At 44.2% G+C, this 20207-nt stretch overlaps 1 protein-coding gene across 5 annotated transcripts in view; it reads right to left on the reverse strand.

Annotated features, from left to right (window-relative positions):
• The window catches only part of COL4A6 (collagen type IV alpha 6 chain), a 292245-nt gene that overhangs the window by 22129 nt on the left and 249909 nt on the right, over nt 1-20207 (reverse strand). For 4 of the 5 annotated variants that reach the window (XM_025372175.1, XM_025372178.1, XM_025372177.1 and 1 more), the window contains exons 14-27: nt 18997-19056; nt 17589-17633; nt 17041-17094; nt 16135-16204; nt 14989-15096; nt 13908-14048; nt 12908-13012; nt 11024-11184; nt 10371-10550; nt 9619-9802; nt 3409-3480; nt 3027-3134; nt 1730-1951; nt 1197-1358 (exon numbers count right to left, since the gene is read on the reverse strand). In XM_025372175.1, the coding sequence (XP_025227960.1) occupies nt 1197-1358; nt 1730-1951; nt 3027-3134; nt 3409-3480; nt 9619-9802; nt 10371-10550; nt 11024-11184; nt 12908-13012; nt 13908-14048; nt 14989-15096; nt 16135-16204; nt 17041-17094; nt 17589-17633; nt 18997-19056 (1672 nt within the window). Of the gene's footprint in view, nt 1-1196; nt 1359-1729; nt 1952-3026; nt 3135-3408; nt 3481-6222; nt 6277-9618; nt 9803-10370; nt 10551-11023; nt 11185-12907; nt 13013-13907; nt 14049-14988; nt 15097-16134; nt 16205-17040; nt 17095-17588; nt 17634-18996; nt 19057-20207 lie in introns of all 5 variants that reach the window. The other variant, XM_025372174.1, reaches the window with a different exon arrangement.

Raw genomic sequence — 20207 nt, forward strand, 5'->3', positions numbered from 1 at the left:
CTCAAGCAATCAGTTAAGTCAGCCAGTTCTTTGGCATTAAGGTTGAAAGACCCCCTAGTGCCAAGTACTGTAGAAACCCACAAGGCCCATTTGGTCTCCTAGGTATTCTGAGACGTCTTTCACCACGCTTTAAAGTTGGTCAATGGGATTAACCTCCTGAGCTGCTGCCAAAGTGGAATGTTCAGGTACAAAGCAAGGAAATTAAAAAACGAAAGGATTAAATCAATGACGACAGAGGTATTTGGGTCCCCAAGGACCCAAATGAATGGCTGACTTGGCTTTCTATGGATTGAAAAGCATCAAGTAGCTGCAAGCCCCAGGATTCAAATGGGAGGCTGTGAAGGGGACTCCACAACAAGGGAAAAATTCAATGGAAGCCAACCCCACAGCAGGAGCTCGGGGATCCCTGGCCTTGTAAGCAAGGCCCTGTTATAGTGTATAATCAGATACATTCCTGAGGGGCAGAGCCAGTGGGGGTGTTAGTCTGTGAGCTTGTGTGCTGTGTTTTCTCACTGAGGCAGCCTATGTGAAGATCTCAGAAACACAGAGAGACAAAGGGAATAAAAAGGACATTAATGGCTCTGCAAATAACTCAACTTCAGTCACTAGGCCAGGAGTAAAGGGCGGTTGGGAATGGTGCAGTTACCGAAGCAGGTTGTGGAGGGTGGTGCAAGAAAAAGGCAAAGCTGTAAACACAAGTCTGGAAGCAGGAAGTGTCAGGCCCCACTGCTGAGTAAAAGACGCTTGGCCGTGGGTCCTTGGAGGCACACTCGCCTGAGAGGCAGGCTGCCGGTGTGGCCACACTGCTCGAGTTTCTCCCCAACCAAAAGCAGGCTGCTCACAGCCCCAGTGAAGGCAGTGGAAATGGACTAGACGCCCTCAACGATGAGGGTGGCTTCTCTAACTGGGGAGGTCGGGAGAGTTAAAACCTGAAAACTGGGCATGAGGCCATGGAGGAGGCCGGGGGAGGGGAAAGATTTGTGGCAATAGTTTGGAAGCTAACCTGCAGCAATCTGTCCTGCTTGGTACTAGAAAGGTGACTTGAGATTTGAAACTTGAGAGCTTAGGAAAGTCAAGTCTCATTCTAAATTCTGACCATGTCTCACTACTGCTATTGCCCCCCCCGCCCCAGCGCATCTGGGCCCAGGGCCTAGCTGAAGTCTGTCAAGGTGGGACTCCTCTTCTGAAGGACCTACCTGAGGTGCCTGGAAAGCCTGGTGCTCCTGGGAGCCCAGATTTGCCCTTGATGCCATAAGGACCACTAGATCCTGGGGTGCCTGGCTGTCCCACCGGTCCTGGTGTTCCAGGGCTGCCCCGCTCACCTTTGGGGCCTAGCAAGCCAGGCTTCCCGTACACACCTGATAAAAGAGAAGGGCAAATGATCACAGCTTGGAGAGATAGCAGTGAGTGGGTCAGCAAACCAACTTCCAGGACACATCCCAGGTGCCACCGTCTTCTCAGCTCCAGCCTTGTTGCTATTCCCAGCCGTAAGCCAGTCTTTGCAAGAAATTTGACTATTAGTTATGGTCGCTTTTGGAATTACTAAGACAGTAAAGTTGGCTCAGGCCATTTAAGGAAAATTTCACAAAAGGAAGGGACAGAATAAAATATTTCATTTTAACCCCTTAATTAAACCATCACCCCAGATTCATGCAAGTATTCATGGAAGTATACAAATTAATATAAGGCTTTCTGTAGATTGTTCAATAATTGGGGCAAAAAGAGTCACCCTTGAGTCCTGGAAGGCCAGAGTCTCCAAGAAGTCCTTTGTCGCCTGTTAATCCTTGTAGGCCTTGTTCCCCCGGAGCACCATTTTCAGCACCAAAGATGTCACCAGTGGCTCCCTTGGAACCAGGTAAACCTGGACTGCCAATCGTCCCAGGCAAGCCATCTTTTCCAGGGAGCCCAGGAAACCCAGGCAAGCCCTTCTCCCCACGAGGTCCAGGAAATCCTAAATGTAAAAAGATGAACATAAAAGACCATGGCTGTTTAGAAGCAATTTGTCTGGGTACAGATCTCTGAGACAGATTTTTCTAATATGAAAGTTAACATATTAATAATGTATGTGACTTCTCTTGAAGGTCAGGAGTCTCTGTTCCTGCGAGGCCTTGTGCAGAGGCAGGGACTGGGCCCTGCGACCTGGAGGAGGTTCTAGTTCTGGGAGTTGGGGCTGTGGGTGGAGGTCCACAACCTGTTTCTGAGGGTCGTATAGTTGTCGAAGAACACACACCACCCCATAGCATCCTGAGAAAAGCTCAACCTCTTCTGGAGTTCTCTAGCTTCTGCTGTCATGCCTCCCTCTTCTTGGGTGGGGAGAGGGTAGTGGAGGGGACCCTGGAGCACATGGTCCAAGATGAGCCCCGAGCCCTACAGCAGTTGTGGTTCTCAAACCTGAGTGATCATCACAATCATCTGGGATAACACACAGATTACCAGGCCCATCCCCAGAGGTTATGATCAGCAGATCCTGTGGAGAGGTGGATAATTTGCATTTCCATCAAGTTCCTAGGTGATGCTAATGCTGGCCCATGGAGTACAGTTTGAGGACCACTGGTACAGTGAAGAATCATGAAGCTCAAGTTGGAACAAGAGAGTGTGAGAAAAGGAATAGAAATGGACAGCTTCCCTCTGACTGATCTCAGTCTTTTTCACTGACCCTTAAGGAGTTGATCCAGGAAACTCATAGAACTGGCAGACAGACAACCTGGCAGAGTTACACCTCTGTCATTAGTGGTTTAGTGATCTCAGACAAGTCATTTCCCATCTGGGCCTCAGTTCACTCATCTGAAAGTTAAGGGGTTGCCCCAGCTGATTTTGAACGGTCCTTATTGCTCTAATATGCTGTCCTTCTATGGCTGTGTGCTGTGTCTTGCCAGGGTATAAAATTAAACCATCCTACCTACACCAGAGAGCAAACTTGACTTCCTGTAATTGGCAGAGGGCTACCACAACCCAAACACACACACACACACACACACACACACACACACACAAAGAAGCAGGTGAGGAGACACTCCTTTTCTTACCTGGTAATTCAGGAAGATGAACCAATCCTGGACTCCCTGGCTTTCCTTTATTTCCACTTGATCCAGGCTGACCTGGGGTCCCAGGGAGGCCTCGGGACCCTTTAGGGCCTGAAAACCCAAATGTAAGCGGTGAGGGGAAAGGAAAGTCAGTGTGCTGGGTATGATTTGTGATGTTCAGTCACGAATCCCAGTATCTTGGAGAGCCTCTCCTCGTCTCACCTCCCCACACTGCCCTCTCCAGCAGCCATCCTGTTTCCTCAATCCTCAAGGCTGCCCTCAGGAGGAATGTGGATCCCCAAATACTACTGGGCTATCCTCTGCTTCCTTTGCCTCATGGCCCTTACGAGAGTGTTTAGTGGCTTTCTCTGGCCTCATTCCATACCTGGGAATCCGGGAGTGCCTGGAAATCCTGATGGACCGTATGACCCAGGAATAATACACGGCAGGGTGATTCCTGTAAATGGTAACACGTATGCATTCAGTGAACCCACTGAGTCAGGGAAGATTTCTCCCTAGTACGCTCCTTTACTTCTATTCCATTTAATGGGACAGCCAAGTTCTTCCCACTCAGCAGCTGGGAGCCCACATAGGAAAACCTTGGCATCATTAGCTCTGGGGAGTTACACCCAGTACAATTGCTTACAGATGAGAATGCTCCTAGTGTCCAAATGCTAGGATATCACTTATCAAACCACTGAGGCCCAGTGGGCAAACAGTCACCTATGCAGCAGATGTTGCCTAACAAGGTTTCTTAGAGATTGCCTGTGCAGGAACAGCAGCAAACAGCAATTGCCTACTCACCCTGCCCACAGATAGAGCCTCTCCCTAGGATGGGTGTTGGGGGTTAGTCCTAAGGGTGCATTATGCTTATATGACTAGATTGGAGGGTTTGAAGCCAAGATCCCTCAAGTTCTCACGTTTACCCTTTCTTTGGAATGAGGTTTTCCCCAAACCACTGGGTTCTTTTGATGCACTTCATTTGGGATCTACTGAAACCTATTGATTGTCCTTGCTCAAATGTACCAGTATGTCTGTACTATGCAAACACTTAAGACCGCTTTCTTGTCCATGACAGGCAAGTGGTGACCCTTTCCTCAGCTCCTTATTTGAAACTGTCAACTCTGCTACTCAAAGAGAAAAAGTAGCAATTTCAACATTCAAGATGTCAAAATTGGCATGCATAGCCCTTCCCCTAGCAAATTCTCCCTTGCCCATTCATAATGCAAATAAAAAGAGTCTATAAGATCACAGAGGGGAGGTTTAATAAAATACTGGTGAACAAATTGTTTGCGGGCTCCCTCAAGTGCCATTTACAAACAATTGATATGCTAATTATATAAGTCTTGCCTATTCATTAAAACAATCCCCCAAGGTCTGCTTTAAACTACAGAGTCAACAGTTTTAATAAACATCTATAGCTTTTGCCTGTATTTAAATCACAAATTACATTTCTGAAAAATATGTACACAGCCTATGATTCAAACTGCTTACTGAACTCACTGGCTTTCCTCCCCTGATCCCACTTCTATTTTCCTAAATCAAGATTGGGAATTGAACAGTATAATGTATTGGTTGACAAGTTGGACTCTGAAGTCACAGACCTTAGCTGGTATCCTAGTTCTGCTGCTAACCAGCTGCATGAACAAGATACTTAAACCTCTCTGAGCCTCATGGCAAAATGGGAACTACTTCTACTTTTCTCATATGGTGTTTGTGAGGATTACATGAAACTGTGCTACTAGCACTTAGCACAGTGTCTAGCACTCTGGTACATGCTCAATTAATAATAGTTTTTATTATCTTGAACTATTATCTTATGTAAGAATGAGTACTCAGTGGAGCTCCTGCAAGGCCATCGCCAGGTTAGTGACACTGCTTGTAGTCTGGGTAGCACTTTCTGCCTTCCAGACTTCAGGTTTCTATAGTCATATTTCCAGAGGTGAACAGATGGCTGTAGGCCTGGATCCTCCTCCGTAGGTGGTCAAACCCACCTCCATCCTACCAGACATCAAGATGACAGAGCTATTTCTGATAGTTATTTCCCTACTATGGAAATATGCTCTACAGGCCAGCACTTTGTGGTGAGATGCTTCATTGGGAGGGGGTTTTCAACCTTGTGCTTAGCTCAGGCCTGGGCTCTTTGAGTTAGGCTGAAGAATTTCCTCCAGAGGGTGTGTCATGAGAGGGATCCTGCAAAAGACTCTCCTGCCCTCAACAATCTCAATAGCCCATTGGCTCTAATGTGTCAAACTCTAACATGACAGTTCCATTGTTTTATGTCTTAGGAAACAAACTTAGTAAAATAAAAATATCCCTGGGCTGGGTCCAAATATTAAGCCATTCATCCTTAATTTATCAGACTGATTTAATTGCTTCTTTTCATCTGTGACAGCCAGATAAAAACAAAGCCTTTAGAAGATGAAGCTGAGGACAGGCATCTGGAAAGGTTCCAGGATGAGAAAAATAATGGTCAAAGGAAAGATGGTTAGAAACCAGAGGAAATCAATGGCATATTTCTCTCAATAATTTTGTCTCACACCTGTGTGCCACACCACACTTGTATATTGTAAGCAGAGGTTCAAAATGGTGAGACGGAAGGACTTCAAGTCATACTGGTATCTGGCTCTTTTCCTTTATACTGTCTTCTACTTTACATTCCTGAATTCGGAGCCTTCTCAACAAAGCAGAAATCTGCTCTACCCATGTTCTGTTTAGTAATTGCAACAAATGAGCTACTTATTCACAATTTTTCCCATTAATGCCCAAATCCATTTTCAGAATAAAAAGAGTCTCTGGTTCCCAAGATTCTAACATCTCAATTTGTTCTGGGCCCAATGAGTAAAGTTCAGACATGTGTGGATCCTTTCAGGTACCTCTCAAGGCAGATTATGGCCCCAGTAAAGTTCAGAAAATGAATTTGCTTAAGATGGAGGTCAGCCAAGCCATCGACATGCATGGTGAAGGAAATCATGCCCACTCAATCCCGTACTGCCTGCTGTAAGAGGTATGTGCTATGGAGCCTCTGAAGCAGTGTTGGTGTCAGCCTTTGCATCCCAGCCTTAGGCTCCCTGCTCCCCAAACAGGGCATCCAGTGTGGTGCTCAGGCCATCGTGACTATCTGAGACAAAGGTAAACAAAAAAGGGATGTTTGGCTAAGACCGGTGTCTGAGAGCTTGTAGACCTAGCTAGCTCTCACCTCTCTCTGTGTCTAAGTCTCCTTTACCAACCTTCTCTCTGCAGCAGCAGTCACCTAGAGCAATCAAGTGAAGAAAAAAATTAAACCGGGACAGAAGTTCCTTGAGGCCCAAGGGAAGTCTTCTCAGCAGCCCAGATATGCCCACCAACAAAATCCCCTGTCTGAACTGAGTGGAGAGCACTGGCACCCACATGAGATCAAGCACACAGTCACCACAGTTCAGTAATAACCAGGGTGATTGATTACTATAAGCATCTGGAACAGAGCCTCTTTGGAAACAGCCAGTTGTCTGCTTGCCCAAAGTTTTTAATAATTCACACTAGTAGGCTGAAAGGCTTCTGATGATTACATCCTCTTTCCTGGCAATGCAGCTGTCCTAGTCTGGGCTACCATTGATTGGAGTGGGCACATTCAGGAATAGCATCTTAATTTTTTTTCTAGCAACAGAAATGGCTACAGTGCAAATGTTTGGGGACCACCGGGTTATTTGTTTTTAAAACTGTGCAGAAAAAAAGGTAAGTTTGAAGAATTATATTTGGTTGTCATAGAAAAGAAAGCTAACGCTCTTTATTAAAGTAATTTCTTGAAACTTTTCATACTGCAAGAAGGACATGGTTATGGTTTGAATATGATTTGTCTCCACCAAAACTCATGTTGAGACTTGGTTTCCAGAGTGGCTGTGTTGGGAGGTGGTGCTTCTGAGAGGTAATTAGGTTGTTAGGATGGGTTAATCTCTTTCTCAGGAGACTGGGTTATTTCTCAAGGGAATGGATTCGTTCCCACAGGAGCAGGCTGTTATAAAGCAAGGTTGCTTTTAGTGTTTGGACTCTTTTGCATGTACTCTTCTGCTTTCCACAATGAGCTGAAGAAGCACAAGGCCCTCAACTGATGGGCTGCCCAATCTTGGACTTTCTGGCCTTCAGAATCATGAGCTATATAAACCTCTTTTCTTTGTAAATTACCCAGTCTCAGATATCCTGTTGTAGCAACAGAAAATGGAATAAGACAAACATTTTCTGCATAAGGCATCTCCCAAGCTATAGCTTACCATATCATATTCCTAAAAATTTTCTGTGTCCAGGGACTAGTGATATTTGAGATACAAATGGTCCTGCAAGCTTCCTTCTGTTCACTCAGCAGGTTCTCAAATAGTTAAAATGTTGATAATAGTCAGAAGACTTGAAAGTGTGTAAGTTTATAAGTGTCATGTTATTATAACTCAGTTTAAAACCTTGTTGCTTGCAAAACGGTTTAATCTACAGTGAAGACCCAATTAGGGGAGGAGCAGTGGAATGACCATGAGTAATGTCTCTGGGAACAGAGCTAGAAGCAAAGCTATAGCTAACACTAGGACTTCCAACAGGCAGAATGATTTTATTTGATAAATCCTTATGGCCAGGAGCAGAGGTTCACATCTGTAATCCCAGCATTTTGGGAGGCTGAGGCACATGGATCACTTGAGGTCAGGAGTCTGAGACCAGCCTGGCCAACATGGTGAAAGCGTGTCTTTACTAAAAATACAAAAATTACCCAGGTGTGGTAGAGGGTGCCTGTAATCCCAGCTACTCAGGAGGCTGCGGCAGGAGAATTGCTTGAACCCAGGAGGCAGAGGTTGCAGTGAGCCAACATCATGCCACTGCACTCCAGCCTGGGTGAGAGTGAGACTTCATCAAAAAAAAAAAAAAAAAAAAAAGGAAAACGTCTTTACAACCTTCACAATGATTAATTTGTTAAATGAAATATTGACTCAGTTTTAAGAATTTTGAATTATCAAGTTTTAACCTGTACCATCAACCTTATTACACCGAATCGCAAAAATAGATTTTGAAATAAATAAAATTTTGCAAGACCTGGTATCCTGTCTTCTTTTATTGTAATTCTTCAAGATGATAAGGTGGAAACAGGAGAAATATGTTTAAGAAATAGCCCCTTGGTTATTGGGAAGGCTCTTTCTTCTGCAAATAAATATTAGTCTCCTATGGAACACTGCACTATGCTAGGCATGTAAAGAGACTCTAAGAAGTATTACCATCCCTAGTATCAAGAGACTTACAATGCGGATGGGGAAAGTAAAAGCATTAATGGAAGGAGATATATAATTTAAGTAGCAATGACATACTGTGGAGGCCAAGGGAAAGCTTAATGGAAGAAGTGGGGTTTATCTTGAACCCTGAAAGAGGAATATGATATGACTACACAAAGAGGAAGAGCACTCCAGAAAAAGGCAACACGGCAAAATCTTGAAGCTGGAAGTGAACACATTGTGTTTGGGTACAGTGAAGAAGACTGGTATCTTAGTTTTTTTGTTTCAATTAAGAGCATTATATAAGGTTGAAAAGGTTGGTTGTATCCATGTTTGGAGACTTCTGAATTCCAGGTTGAGGAGTTTGGACATTATATGATCTCTATTCAATTGGTACCATATGTGGCTTTGAACTAGGGGAGTTACATGATGATATTGGCACTTTACAGATTGGCTGCAGTGTTCATAATAGAATTGAATGTAAAAACTACTTAGGAAGTTGTTGTCATTCACTCACTTATCCATCCATCCATCCATCCATCCATCCATCCATCCATCCATCCAACCACTTATTCCAACAAGCATATAGGTATTTGAAAACCTAGGCATGACATAATGAGAGTTTAGTAGCAAGAAGAGAAGGAAAGAATATAAGAGGAATTGCAAAGGAAATAAGAGATAATCTCAAAATTTTAAACTTCAGATTATTATAAGTGTGGTGTCACTGATGGAACCATAGAAGTTGTGGAAACCCAGAAGTTGGGATGAACAGCTGTTCTGGCTGTATTGAAGACTAGTTATTAGCATAGCACCTTCATAAACCATAAGCAGGACTGTTACACATGATTCCTAAAATTCAAGTAGAAAAAGAAGTTATATAAAAAGGAAGGAGTTAAGGGATAAAATGGGGATTAGACTATATGCAACTAGATTTCTGCCCAATCTGAGATTCCATGAGTTGAGGAAAGGTTTTTCCCAGCTGATGATATTACCACACAATTTAGAGGGCACCTCGTCCAATCTCCCACCCATTGCTTTGATGACATTTGCAATAAGTGGTCATCCATCTTCTTCTTGAACTCTTCCAGGGATTATGAGCTCATAACCTCCCTTGGTAGCTCTGTTACATTTTCAGACTGCTTTGGTAGGAAGTCCTTCACTAAGTAGAGTGGAAATCTGTATTATTCTGTCCCCTAAGCTTACCACAATACAATCATAATACTTTTTTTCACATGCAAATCCCTCAGGGGGTTAAAAGTACTGATTATGGTGAGACAAGTCTCTTCTTATGATACATTTCATGCACCTGGGTCATATCCACTCTACAAGGGGTCAAATTTCCAAGTCCAAAGCCATCTGATTCCATGACTCACCCTTAGATCCAGGAGGGCCTTGTTGTCCCGGTAATCCATCCTTGCCTTTATCTCCAGGAAGCCCACGGGGTCCAGGCAGTCCTGGTAACCCAATTCCCGGGAGGCCAGGTGGACCAGGATGGCCTTTTTCACCAGGAAGTCCAGGTAACCCCTTTTCACCTGGGAAGCCCTGCCCACCATCACCCTAGACAACACATAAAAAAAAGAATGAAAATTCAACTCAGAGATTTATCTGGACAGTCCTCTGACTACAAGAAAGAGGTAGCCAGTGTGACCAATGCTTTGTGTTTTGTTAAAATTCTCTATCATCATCATAGTTTATCAATCAGTCTCCTTTGACTTTAGTTAGTGGATATGAATCTTGTCTCCTCTGGATGATCTAACAACGCAAAAGTTTCTGGATAGGGGTGAGGAGACAGGGCAAGAAATGAGCAGGATAATAACAACCCTAGAGATCACAGAAAGTGGCTAGATTACTTGAGGAGAAAAGTTGCTGAGAAGCTGAAGTATTTTTAAGTCATATGGTCAGGTGTTACTAGCATTTATCAAATGAGACAATGATCCATTCTGAGAAAATGACTCCCACTTTACATAAAGGAAAATCAAAAAGCAAAAAGTTTTAGTGGCAGAGGCAGGACAAGGTACTCTAGACTCTGTTCTTCCCTGTTTCATGGTCCAGTGGCCATCAGACCCCCCAACAAAGTCAGGTGTAAAGATCTGTAGAGCTAATCACCCAGGAACGATCAACTTACCGGAAGTCCTGGCAGACCTGGTAGACCTGGTACTCCATCGTTGCCTGGTTTTCCTATTACACCAGGGAAGCCCTGGGAGCCAGAATCACCCCGATCCCCTGGCATTCCTGAGATTGTACTGAGAATTGGTTCCCCCTTCTTTCCTTTGGGTCCTGAAGGACCCGGAGACCCAACTAAGCCCTGACAAAGAGAGAAGAGGGAGGAGTCAGAAGGTGCAGACTTCATAGAATTCTGGCACTTAGCATTATGACTTAGAGCAGAACCTTGGCACTGTTATAGACACTGATTATGTTGTCATCTTGAATAACAGTTGCCCATTTATTTCTGCACCTTTTGTAAATTTTGAAATCTTTGAAGATGGAAACCTCACCTTAATTCCTATTTTATCTTCATGGGCCAGCACATTGCTAGGCAAAGGTAAACAATGTTGTGGAAGGAAGAAAGTGGGGAAAGAGAGAAGGGAAAATAGGTAGGTTAAAGCAGAAAGGACTTTAAGAGACTCTATAGTTAGACTTCCTGTTGTAGATCAAAACCCCAAAACTTTGTTTTAATCCCACCTCTCTTGTATGCACTTTAGAAAAGTAATTGGGGGGACTGAAGGGCACTGGAAAGATTCCATTGCATCCTCAGGGTCAAAGTTTGGCAAGACTTACTGGAGCCCCTGCTGGGCCCTGTGCACCCCCAGAGCCTCGATCTCCTCTGGCTCCTTTAAGGCCTGGAAGGCCTATGAGACCCCGTGGACCAGGTGGGCCTGGTTCCCCGGGTGGTCCAGTGTTGGGAACACCACCGTCACAAGCACAGAAACCTGAGTCTCCTGGGAGAAAAAGACAACATAGAATGAAGTGGGTCATTTTTTTTTCTAAGAAGAATGAAGAATTGATAGTGGTTATTTGTGACTTGAACAACTCCATGGAGGCAATCTGAAGGCTTGCAGAGAACACACTCAAATAAACTTGGTTCACTCTCCAGCAGAGTATGTCTGTGTTAGTGGTTCAGATTTTGTTAGTCAGGGATGAGGCTCAGCCATCAGTAAGTCTAAAGTATAGCCGTAGTTGAGAACCACTGACCTATACTAACCAGCGGAGAGTCTGGAATTCAAGCCGCTCAAAGATTTTTTTTTTTTTAACCAAAATGTCTTTTCACCTGACTTTTGTACACATGACACAAATGTGTACATATTTTTGTACACGTTGAGACAAATGCCAAATAAATAATGATAGGGATTTCAACAAAGCACCTTTGAAGAGGTATCAAGGAGTCACTAGCACTATGGTCCAACTCCCTATATCTTCCGTGCTTATTGTCTGGAAAATGAGAATTGGTGCCAACATCGGTGACCCTGAATTTCCTAAGATTCTGAAGGGCCCCTTCTTACTTTTAGAAAACTGATGATTCCTAAAACTCTTAAGAGAATAGTCTGTTCTTCAGATTAGTATTTCTTGAATGTGATCCTGCATCAGTCACCTGTGATGGTTGCTTATAAGGCAGTTTGCTGGGCCCTATCTCAGTCCTAATCACTCAGTCTCAGGAGGCCAGACCAAATAATCTAATTTTTAATAACCTCCCCTGGGTGATTCTCATGTATAATGAAGTTTGAGAATCCCTATCACTATTCCATACTTAGAGAAAATCTTTCAGCTCCGTGGAAATACAGAATGGGGAGCATCAGAAATGTCCCTTTTTTAGGACTGTGAATGGTATCAAGAAATACACCAGCTTTGTAGTGAGTTAGGTAAGGGCCAAAATTAACATCTAAGTTAATTTAATGCCCTTTTCCATCAAATAGTTTTCCTGGGACCTGAATAGTAGAGAATAAGCTTTCAGGCATTTCTTAACCAGCCTCTATATACTTAGGTAATGACATTTTATGACAGAGCAATGAGAAAGGAGAGGAGTAAGTTAGAACTTCTCTGATTGAGCCTGAGGAAAGCAGTTCATTCCTAGAGATCTTGAATTACTGAACCCTAGGCCATCCCAAAACCCCTCTCCCGTCATTAGTTTCACTTCTTCCTCCACCCTGGCCTAGGCCACAACCCTAATGAATTGACTTATTGAGCATCTTCCCCTCACAGTAAGTGACAGAAGGGGGAAATGACCCAAAGGCAGCTGCGGTCATTGATCGGTTCTCCAACACCAGTGGGGGCTAGGGTTGTTTTCCTGGAGCCAGTTGGGTTTTTCAGAGTCCCAGGTCTTGACCTGTTCAGAGCACTTTGCTTAAGGCTGAAGGTAGTAAGTGGCTTACATCCTTGGTCTTGCAAACTGGGAGGGGTAGCAGCATGCACTGGTTAACAGCCTGGGCTGCAGGTAGAGGAGAAAGAAAAAGAAGCCTGCGAACAACTTGGTCCTGTGTGACCTCCATTGCTAGCCTCAGTCTTAGAGACCCAAATATAGCACTTCTAACAATCCTAAAATCAAAGCCCCAAACAAGATCCACAATTGCTTCTGTTTAGGTTCCCCAGGCTGTTGGTTTTCTCATTCCCCATAAAGCCTTCTCTAAGGAGTTTGGAGGACCAAGAAACTCAAGGGGATAAAATCACCTTTTATTCCTTTGAGGCCTGGGTTTCCTTTTGGACCTTGTTCTCCTCGGAGACCAGGGAACCCTGGCTCTTTGTTGTGTAGAGTTTCGGCCTCAAATTCTGGACCTTTGGGTAAAAAAACAGATAAAGGATTAGCAACTTGTATAAGCCTGATGACTTCCCTGACTCACCACAGCAGCTCAATCACCAAGGCCCAAGTCCTTGAGGCTCAACAACCACAGCAGAGACAAAAAAATAAAATTCAAGACCGGGACCCCAAATCTGCAGCAAGGAGTCAACAGGACCTCTGTTGGTTCAATTCACTCTACTAATATTTATGGAATGTCCATTATGTTCCAGGCACTGTACTAGACAGCGGGGTTAGAGGAATGAACAAGGTAGCTTCTAAAACTCAGCAGTACCAATGTCTACCCCAGAAACCTCCCTTAGGACAAAAGAGGAAAGAGGTGCAAGCTGCAGTGGATATGGGCTTTAAGGTACAAAGAAACATTCTGGGCAGCATTTCCAGCTTTTCTCTCAGAATCTAGAATCTCACACTCAAGTAGGAGATCTAAGAAGGACAAGCCCTGTGTAGGCTTTTAGCAGCCACCTCAAGGGTCCAGGCTTGGCTTCTTTTTTTCTCAGTCTCTCAGCCCACCCCATTGGAGCCTTGTGGACCAGGGCAAGCTCAAAATAACCAATGCTGCTTCTTTAGGAGCTGAAAAAACAGACTTAAAGGCTGAGAACAGTGAAAGATGGAGTGGGAATGGGTACAAAACTTGGAAGGCATTAGGCCCTAGTTTGCTTGTTCCTTGATGGAGAACACTCTGCTGTTATCAATAACTGGTAGAGGCAGGGATCTGACTCAGGGACAATGGGGCCTTCATGGCTGCCCCTCTGCAATTATCATGTATCCTGGCTTAGCTGTTTCACCTGTGAGATGCCCCCTCAAAAATCATGACTGTTCTGCAGTCTGGATCACATCTGAGTCTTGAGACCAAAAGAGAAATGAGTAACTTACCAGGTGGGCCTGGTGGACCTGGTGGGCCTGGCAAACCATCTCTGCCAGGGAGGCCAGCTGCTCCAATTGTGGTACGGCCTGGGCTTCCTTGGTCCCCCTTCAGCCCTGGAAATCCCTGAGGCCCTAGGGCTCCTAGGACACCTGGAAAAATAAGCCCACACACAAATGCTCATTATATCACCCCACTCTCTGGAGTATTCCTATCTGTGGCATACGTTGGAAACAAATCCAAGGAAGAATTTAGGGAAGCATTTGCCCTTCTCTTGCATCAGAGTTAGAAGGATCCTTAGGGATCTATTAGCCTAATCTCTTGGGAAACTGAGACCCAAAGAAGAGAGGAAACATGATCAGGGGCCCAGCATTTCTCAGTGGCAAACCTGAGAAGAAAATCTGGGTCTCTAGCCTTTCACTTCTTGATTTTTTCCCAACTTGGTGCTGGGGCCAGCTGTACCATTTCCAGGTGACTGCTTTAAAACCATAGGTATCCTCACAGCAGCCCATCTCCAAGGAATTTAGAAACTGGTGACTTTAAAAGTAAAAGTTGAGCTTTATATCTGGGGCATCACTGCATCCCAGACTCTGGCATGCCTTTTTCCACATGTCACTATAGAATGACATATGGATGTGATTAGTTCAAGAGTGTTACCCACAGGATCCTGGGACCATTCAGTACCTGGCTGAATCCTACAGCAAGGTTCTGGGTATAAATCTTCATCTGGGCTTTTGCTAGCCCCTCTTGGCAAGCATCAACTGGGATGGCATATCCACAGGAGGGTGACACAGCTCCAGCAACTCAACCCAGGACCCCTCTTGTTGCTGCAAACCTCAGTGACAGTCTAGGATTGCCTGTCCAGCTATGATACATTATTTAAGCCAAAAACAAAAGCTGCTCACCCAGCCCCCACATACGTTAGCTTTGGGCTGGCAGTCGGGAACCTACTGACTATAAGAACCTACCTCTTCTTTGACTTCGGCTAGGTGTGTGCCCCAACCCAGAGGTACAGAAGGGAATGCTAGGAACCACAGTGTATAGAGGACTGATCTGCGCGGCAGATGGGTTAGTTTTTTTTTTTTTTTTTACCTGATAATGCTGGCAAGCCAGGGACACCAGACGGGCCACGCAGGCCCTGGATGCCTTCATCTCCTTTAAGGCCTGGGAGGCCAGGTACACCAGGGTCTCCAGGATTACCTGGCATTGTAATGAAAGACAGCAGTAAATAAAGGCAGAGGAGGCCCACAGATGCTACAAAATGCCCAAGAAGAGGTGCAGGGAGCTGTCCTGGCATTAGAAGTACCTTTCTTGCCCTTTCCAAGTCTCTCATGCTAATGGCCTCACATGATAATTGGTCTTCTGGAGCCAAGGGGCCTTCTGGAGCCAACATTAGTGTATTAAGAATTGGTCTGGCCACGGCCTGCCTTTCATGGTAAGCTCTGGTAAGTACTTCTTCTTCTACCACTAATCTGCTGTAATGCCTAAAATGTCTACCATTTGGATTAAGATGTTGAAGTCCACTATTTATGTTACACATATATGTTTCCTGTGAGTGGCACACAGGAAGCCACTGTCAAATATTAATACCAAACCGGGCATGGGCCTTAGAGGATGAGAGGTGAGAGATAAGTGGGAAGACCCATGGAAGAGTAACTACAGTAGAAGCCTTTGGTCAAACAAGAAGTAGCTGGAGATACTGGGCATCTCAATATTTGGAGAAGGTAAAGGGAAGAGTTGGGCACACACAATAACTAGGACAAGGAGAGATGAAGACAGATTTTCTAAGCATCATACTCTTGAGGGCTCTCAGCCACTTGCTCCGCTAACCAAAGGTACTTTTCCACTTCCTATGAAATTGTCAAGCTCAAGCATGCATAGAATCACCTACATGAGGCCCTGAGTATTCCATAGTATCAAACTGAAGTCAGCCCAGCTGGGGGTGGTTATCCATCCTTCCCAAAGCATCGCCAAGAGAACCATTTTCACCAAATTCAGGCCCAGGCAGACCCAAATCCTAGGCTTAGTGGACTCAACACAAAACAGGGTGCTGGGCTTGGCTTCTCTGCCCAAGAGATTGGAGTTAGCTTTATTACCCAAGTTCAGGAGCCATGAGGGGCTCTTGGGTGTGTCAAGTTTAGCAACAATCGAGTAACTAAGTATCCTTTAATAATTACCGGGGATATAGGATTTAACTTCCTGTCTTTATTTTCTACTCAAATTAATGAGAAGTTGCACCTGAGATCACAGCACCATCTATATCGATGAAAACATCTGGGCCTGGCAGGCCAATGTCACCCTTTTCACCCTGCAAAGATTAAGTACATTAAACACAAATGTTTCCATGTCCTTATTACCCAAGATCTATGTGCCATTAAATCCCATCGCTAGGAAAATGAAAGGTTCTTCCTTCTATAACCCTGGATTTTCAGGGTCAACTAGTCCATAGGTTAATTTCAAAGTCCCATAAATTTAAGATGAAGGTGACACAAAGCAGGCCAGAGGCCTAACATTCAGTTGCAAACCTGTCAAGGACAGGGGATCCCAATTTTATTTTGCAACTCTACTCAAGGACAGTCTGCTCTGGGCCTTGACTGTACCTAAGTAGTGCTAAGGAGAGAACAGAGTTTTAACTTTTTTCCACTCTTAACAGGCCTGGGCCTCTACTACCATCACAACCCTTGTTAGTGGATGATGTCTGGCAGAGGAAATTAAAGGAGTTCTAATACTCCCCAAAGACAGACTTAGGTACCAAAAACACATACAGTGGCATATCCAGGGTGTGATGGTGGCAGTTATATGCCCCAGGTGTAGGCAAAAAGGGGATGCATTGTCTGTAGAGAATTTAAAACAATAATAAAACCAACAGTTGGCAATTCTAAGCAATATGAATAAAATTTTCCTCATCTGTGGAATGGACTTGCTGTCACCAGCCCCTGCCCCTTAGTTTACCACCGATCAAGTAGTATCTAAGAAATGCTCATTAGCAGCTTTGTGTATTCAAAGTAGGTTACATGCATTTCTTGAGAAAAAATTGAAACTTAAAAGGTCAAAATATTAAAAATACTTCATCTTATATACAGACATTTGTGGTAATTCACCCTTCTACCTACCAACCCTGGATTTTTCACTTCCCAACTTTACCTCAATTCCTTGGAATCCATTAAGCCCAGGAAATCCCAGGGTCCCTGTCTTGCCCTGTGACAGAAACATAGTTACCACTAAGTTGAAAGTATGGGAGCATTAGAGGGTCTGGTCTTTGGATTAAGCCAGGGCAAATGGCACAAGGATCTTGGATGACATTGCAGGGTATGTGTGGCTTCTATCTGACTCTGGAAGCTGTAAAATCTCCCAGAAGACAATATGGCAGTAAGTAGCCAATTTACATATTAGGAGGTACAAGGGCCACAAGGCTAGACACGGATACAAGCAGGCTGGCCTTGCTAGTCCCTGATAGCATGCCAAAGATGTATGACCACAGCATGGAATGGCAAGGCACTGAACTTGACACTGGATACCCATGTTCTTGAGTGAAAAGAAAAGAGGACAGTGGCTAAGATTATACCAAAAAAAAGGGAGATGAACAATTTGCATTATAAGTAATGTCTCCCTTTGGCCATGTTAAGTAAAGCAAGGGGGACTTTTAATTGGGATTTTATACACGAAGGCTTTAATGATATTAACCAAAATACCTGTTGCCCTGGAGGGCCTTGGACTCCTTCTGAACCCATGGGACCCTGTAAAGAAAATAGTTACACCTTAGAAAAATCAATAGGCTACCTAGAAAAAGCCACTAGACTTATATAACAAAGTTGTACAGCTGAGTTCAGGATTTAGCAGCTCCTAAAATCAGGTAAGCGAATGTTCCTAGACCTGGCTTAATGACTTTTTTTTTTTTTTTTTTTTGAGACAGACTCTCACTCTGTTCCCCAGGCTGGAGTGCAGTGGTACAATCTTGGTTCACTGCAACCTCCGCCTCCAGGGTTCAAGCAATTCTCCTGCCTCAGCCCCCTGAGTAGCTGGGACTATAGGCATGCGTCACCACGCTTGGCTAATTTTTGTATTTTCAGTAGAGACAGGGTTTCACCATGTTGGCCAGGCTGGTCTCAAACTCCTGACCTCAAGTCATCCACCCATCTTGGCCTCCCAAAGTGCTGGGATTACAGACGTGAGCCACCGCGCCTGGCCTAATGACTTCTTTCTAAGCACTAATCCATCAGGCTAAATAGCCACATGGAGCATTTTTTAAGAGCCAAATAAATGGAAACAGTTTAAGTAGTAGGTGGAATTTGATAGAAGGGCTGGGTGGTATTATACTTAGTCTGCATTCGTTCCAAGTCAGGAGATCTTTAAATAGATTATGGGAGGGCCTCGTCTTCCACCTCAAATGCATTCTTTGTTGGTGATTATATGTATTTTCAAGACAAGGGAGGGGGAAAAGTAGAGAAAGAAATGGCAGGGTAATGGATAAATATGGCTAAATACTCAAAGGACTCTTACTTAATAAACTTCATAGTCAACTTAACAACACAATTTCTCTAAAATGTTACTTCTTTGAGGCTAAGCTTGGCCCGCTGCTTCTAGCTCAAGACCTAAGTGCCCGAAGCTAGGAATCAGAGAGGCTAATAGTTATTTTTCCATTTCAAATGAGATTATTATTGGAAACTGTTGACTCCAAACATCACTCACTATGTTCTAGAACTTTCCAGGCTTGTTTCTGTCCTATAAAGGTTGCACTTGGCCCTCTTTCTTCCATTCCTGTGCCACTTCTGTGCTCAATTCCCTCAGAATAGAATGGAATGAAAGCAAGGCAACACTCATATCATTCTTTAGCCCAGAAGACAATGACACATGACAGCAAGGAGATAAATAGCCTGAGGAGCCACCTAGAGTAGAGGGTGCCTCTTTCCTTTTCAAGAGAGTGATTCAATCAAGGGAATGGGGCTAAGAGAGAAGGAGGTCTTAGGAACCTGCCATTGGGTTGAGGAGAAACGAGAAGCTTAGGTGGCAATTAAGTTGCAAAACATGAAGAAGCAAACAGGAAAGAAAATGGACAAGGTGACTTGACAGACCCAGGCAAGTAATATTCCAGGTTCGTACCCTAGGTCCTGGCAAACCAGGGATTCCCTTTTCTCCCTTTTCTCCAGTAGTTCCAAGGCCCTAAATGAAAAAAGAAACCACAAGTTATAATGTTTGTTTTCTCATTGGTCTCCTGGCTTCATCCAAACAAGGAGGCTATTTTAATTAAGCTCCATTCTCCCCTTAGGGAGGCTCACCATGCTGTCTCTTGTCACTGCCTGAGAAGCACGTAAGTTCTGAATATGAATTGGACCATTCATTCAAGGTCCCCCTTTGGTTCTAGAAGTAATGCCCCCCACCCCACCTACAACACTGTTCCATATATTTATAGTATCATAGGCTAACAGCATAGAAATGATTAAATATCTAACCTTGCTGATTTTACAGATGAGGAAACCAATATCTGGATGAGTTAAAATTGAATGAGAAAGCCAGATCTTGTGTTTTTCATTCCGGGAACCTTTCCTTTAGAACAGGCTGCCTTCTATCATTTAGGAACTTGATTATTTGACCTACAAATGGAGGATTATGCAAATTCTTGGGGGTTGATACTAGGGGGAAGAGCAAGAGCTTTTCCCCTTTGGTGACATAATGAGCACAACATTGTTTTCAGTGGGAAGAAGCATTTCTATCTAGGCATGGTCTGAAACCCTACAGCTCCTGTACTGGGACTATAGGGCTCTTGCCTGGCCCTAGAGATAGTCCAAAGGGGACTGTGAGATGGTCTCCAATCCCTCTTGCCCTGCTCATCGGAGGTGAGGATTTGTAGCCATGAATATGACTTGGAGATTCTCTAGGGAAAAGCAGGAACTCCAAGAAGCAGAGTGAGTAAGAAAGAACTTCCTCCCCTCTGGGTCCAAGGCAAATGTCTGGGCCCCCAAGATACAGAAGAGTTCATTACTAAAGTGGACAAAGTTTTTCACAGAAAACTTAAATGAGGCCACTGCGCTGTTGTTCAAAATTGTACTTTTTGGAGCACAGATTTAGCAAACAACATTTTGGCTTATTGTGAAAGTAAAGGAGGCAATGAAGGAAAGACACTAAATGTTGTGGAACATCTGTTGTCCCTTTAATGTGACCTGGCTCACCTGCTCAAATCCCATTTGTAGCTTTTTCTTCCTTTTACATACATACTTAGTGCGCTCCCATGAGTACTGAAAGCTGGTTGAGCACCCCTTGGCTTTCTGGGCCCAGGGTTTTTCATTTTTGTTTCCTTTTGGCTAGTCATGTTT

The sequence above is a fragment of the Theropithecus gelada genome, chromosome X, assembly GCF_003255815.1.
Source record: "Theropithecus gelada isolate Dixy chromosome X, Tgel_1.0, whole genome shotgun sequence".
Classification (NCBI taxonomy): Eukaryota; Metazoa; Chordata; class Mammalia; order Primates; family Cercopithecidae; genus Theropithecus; species Theropithecus gelada.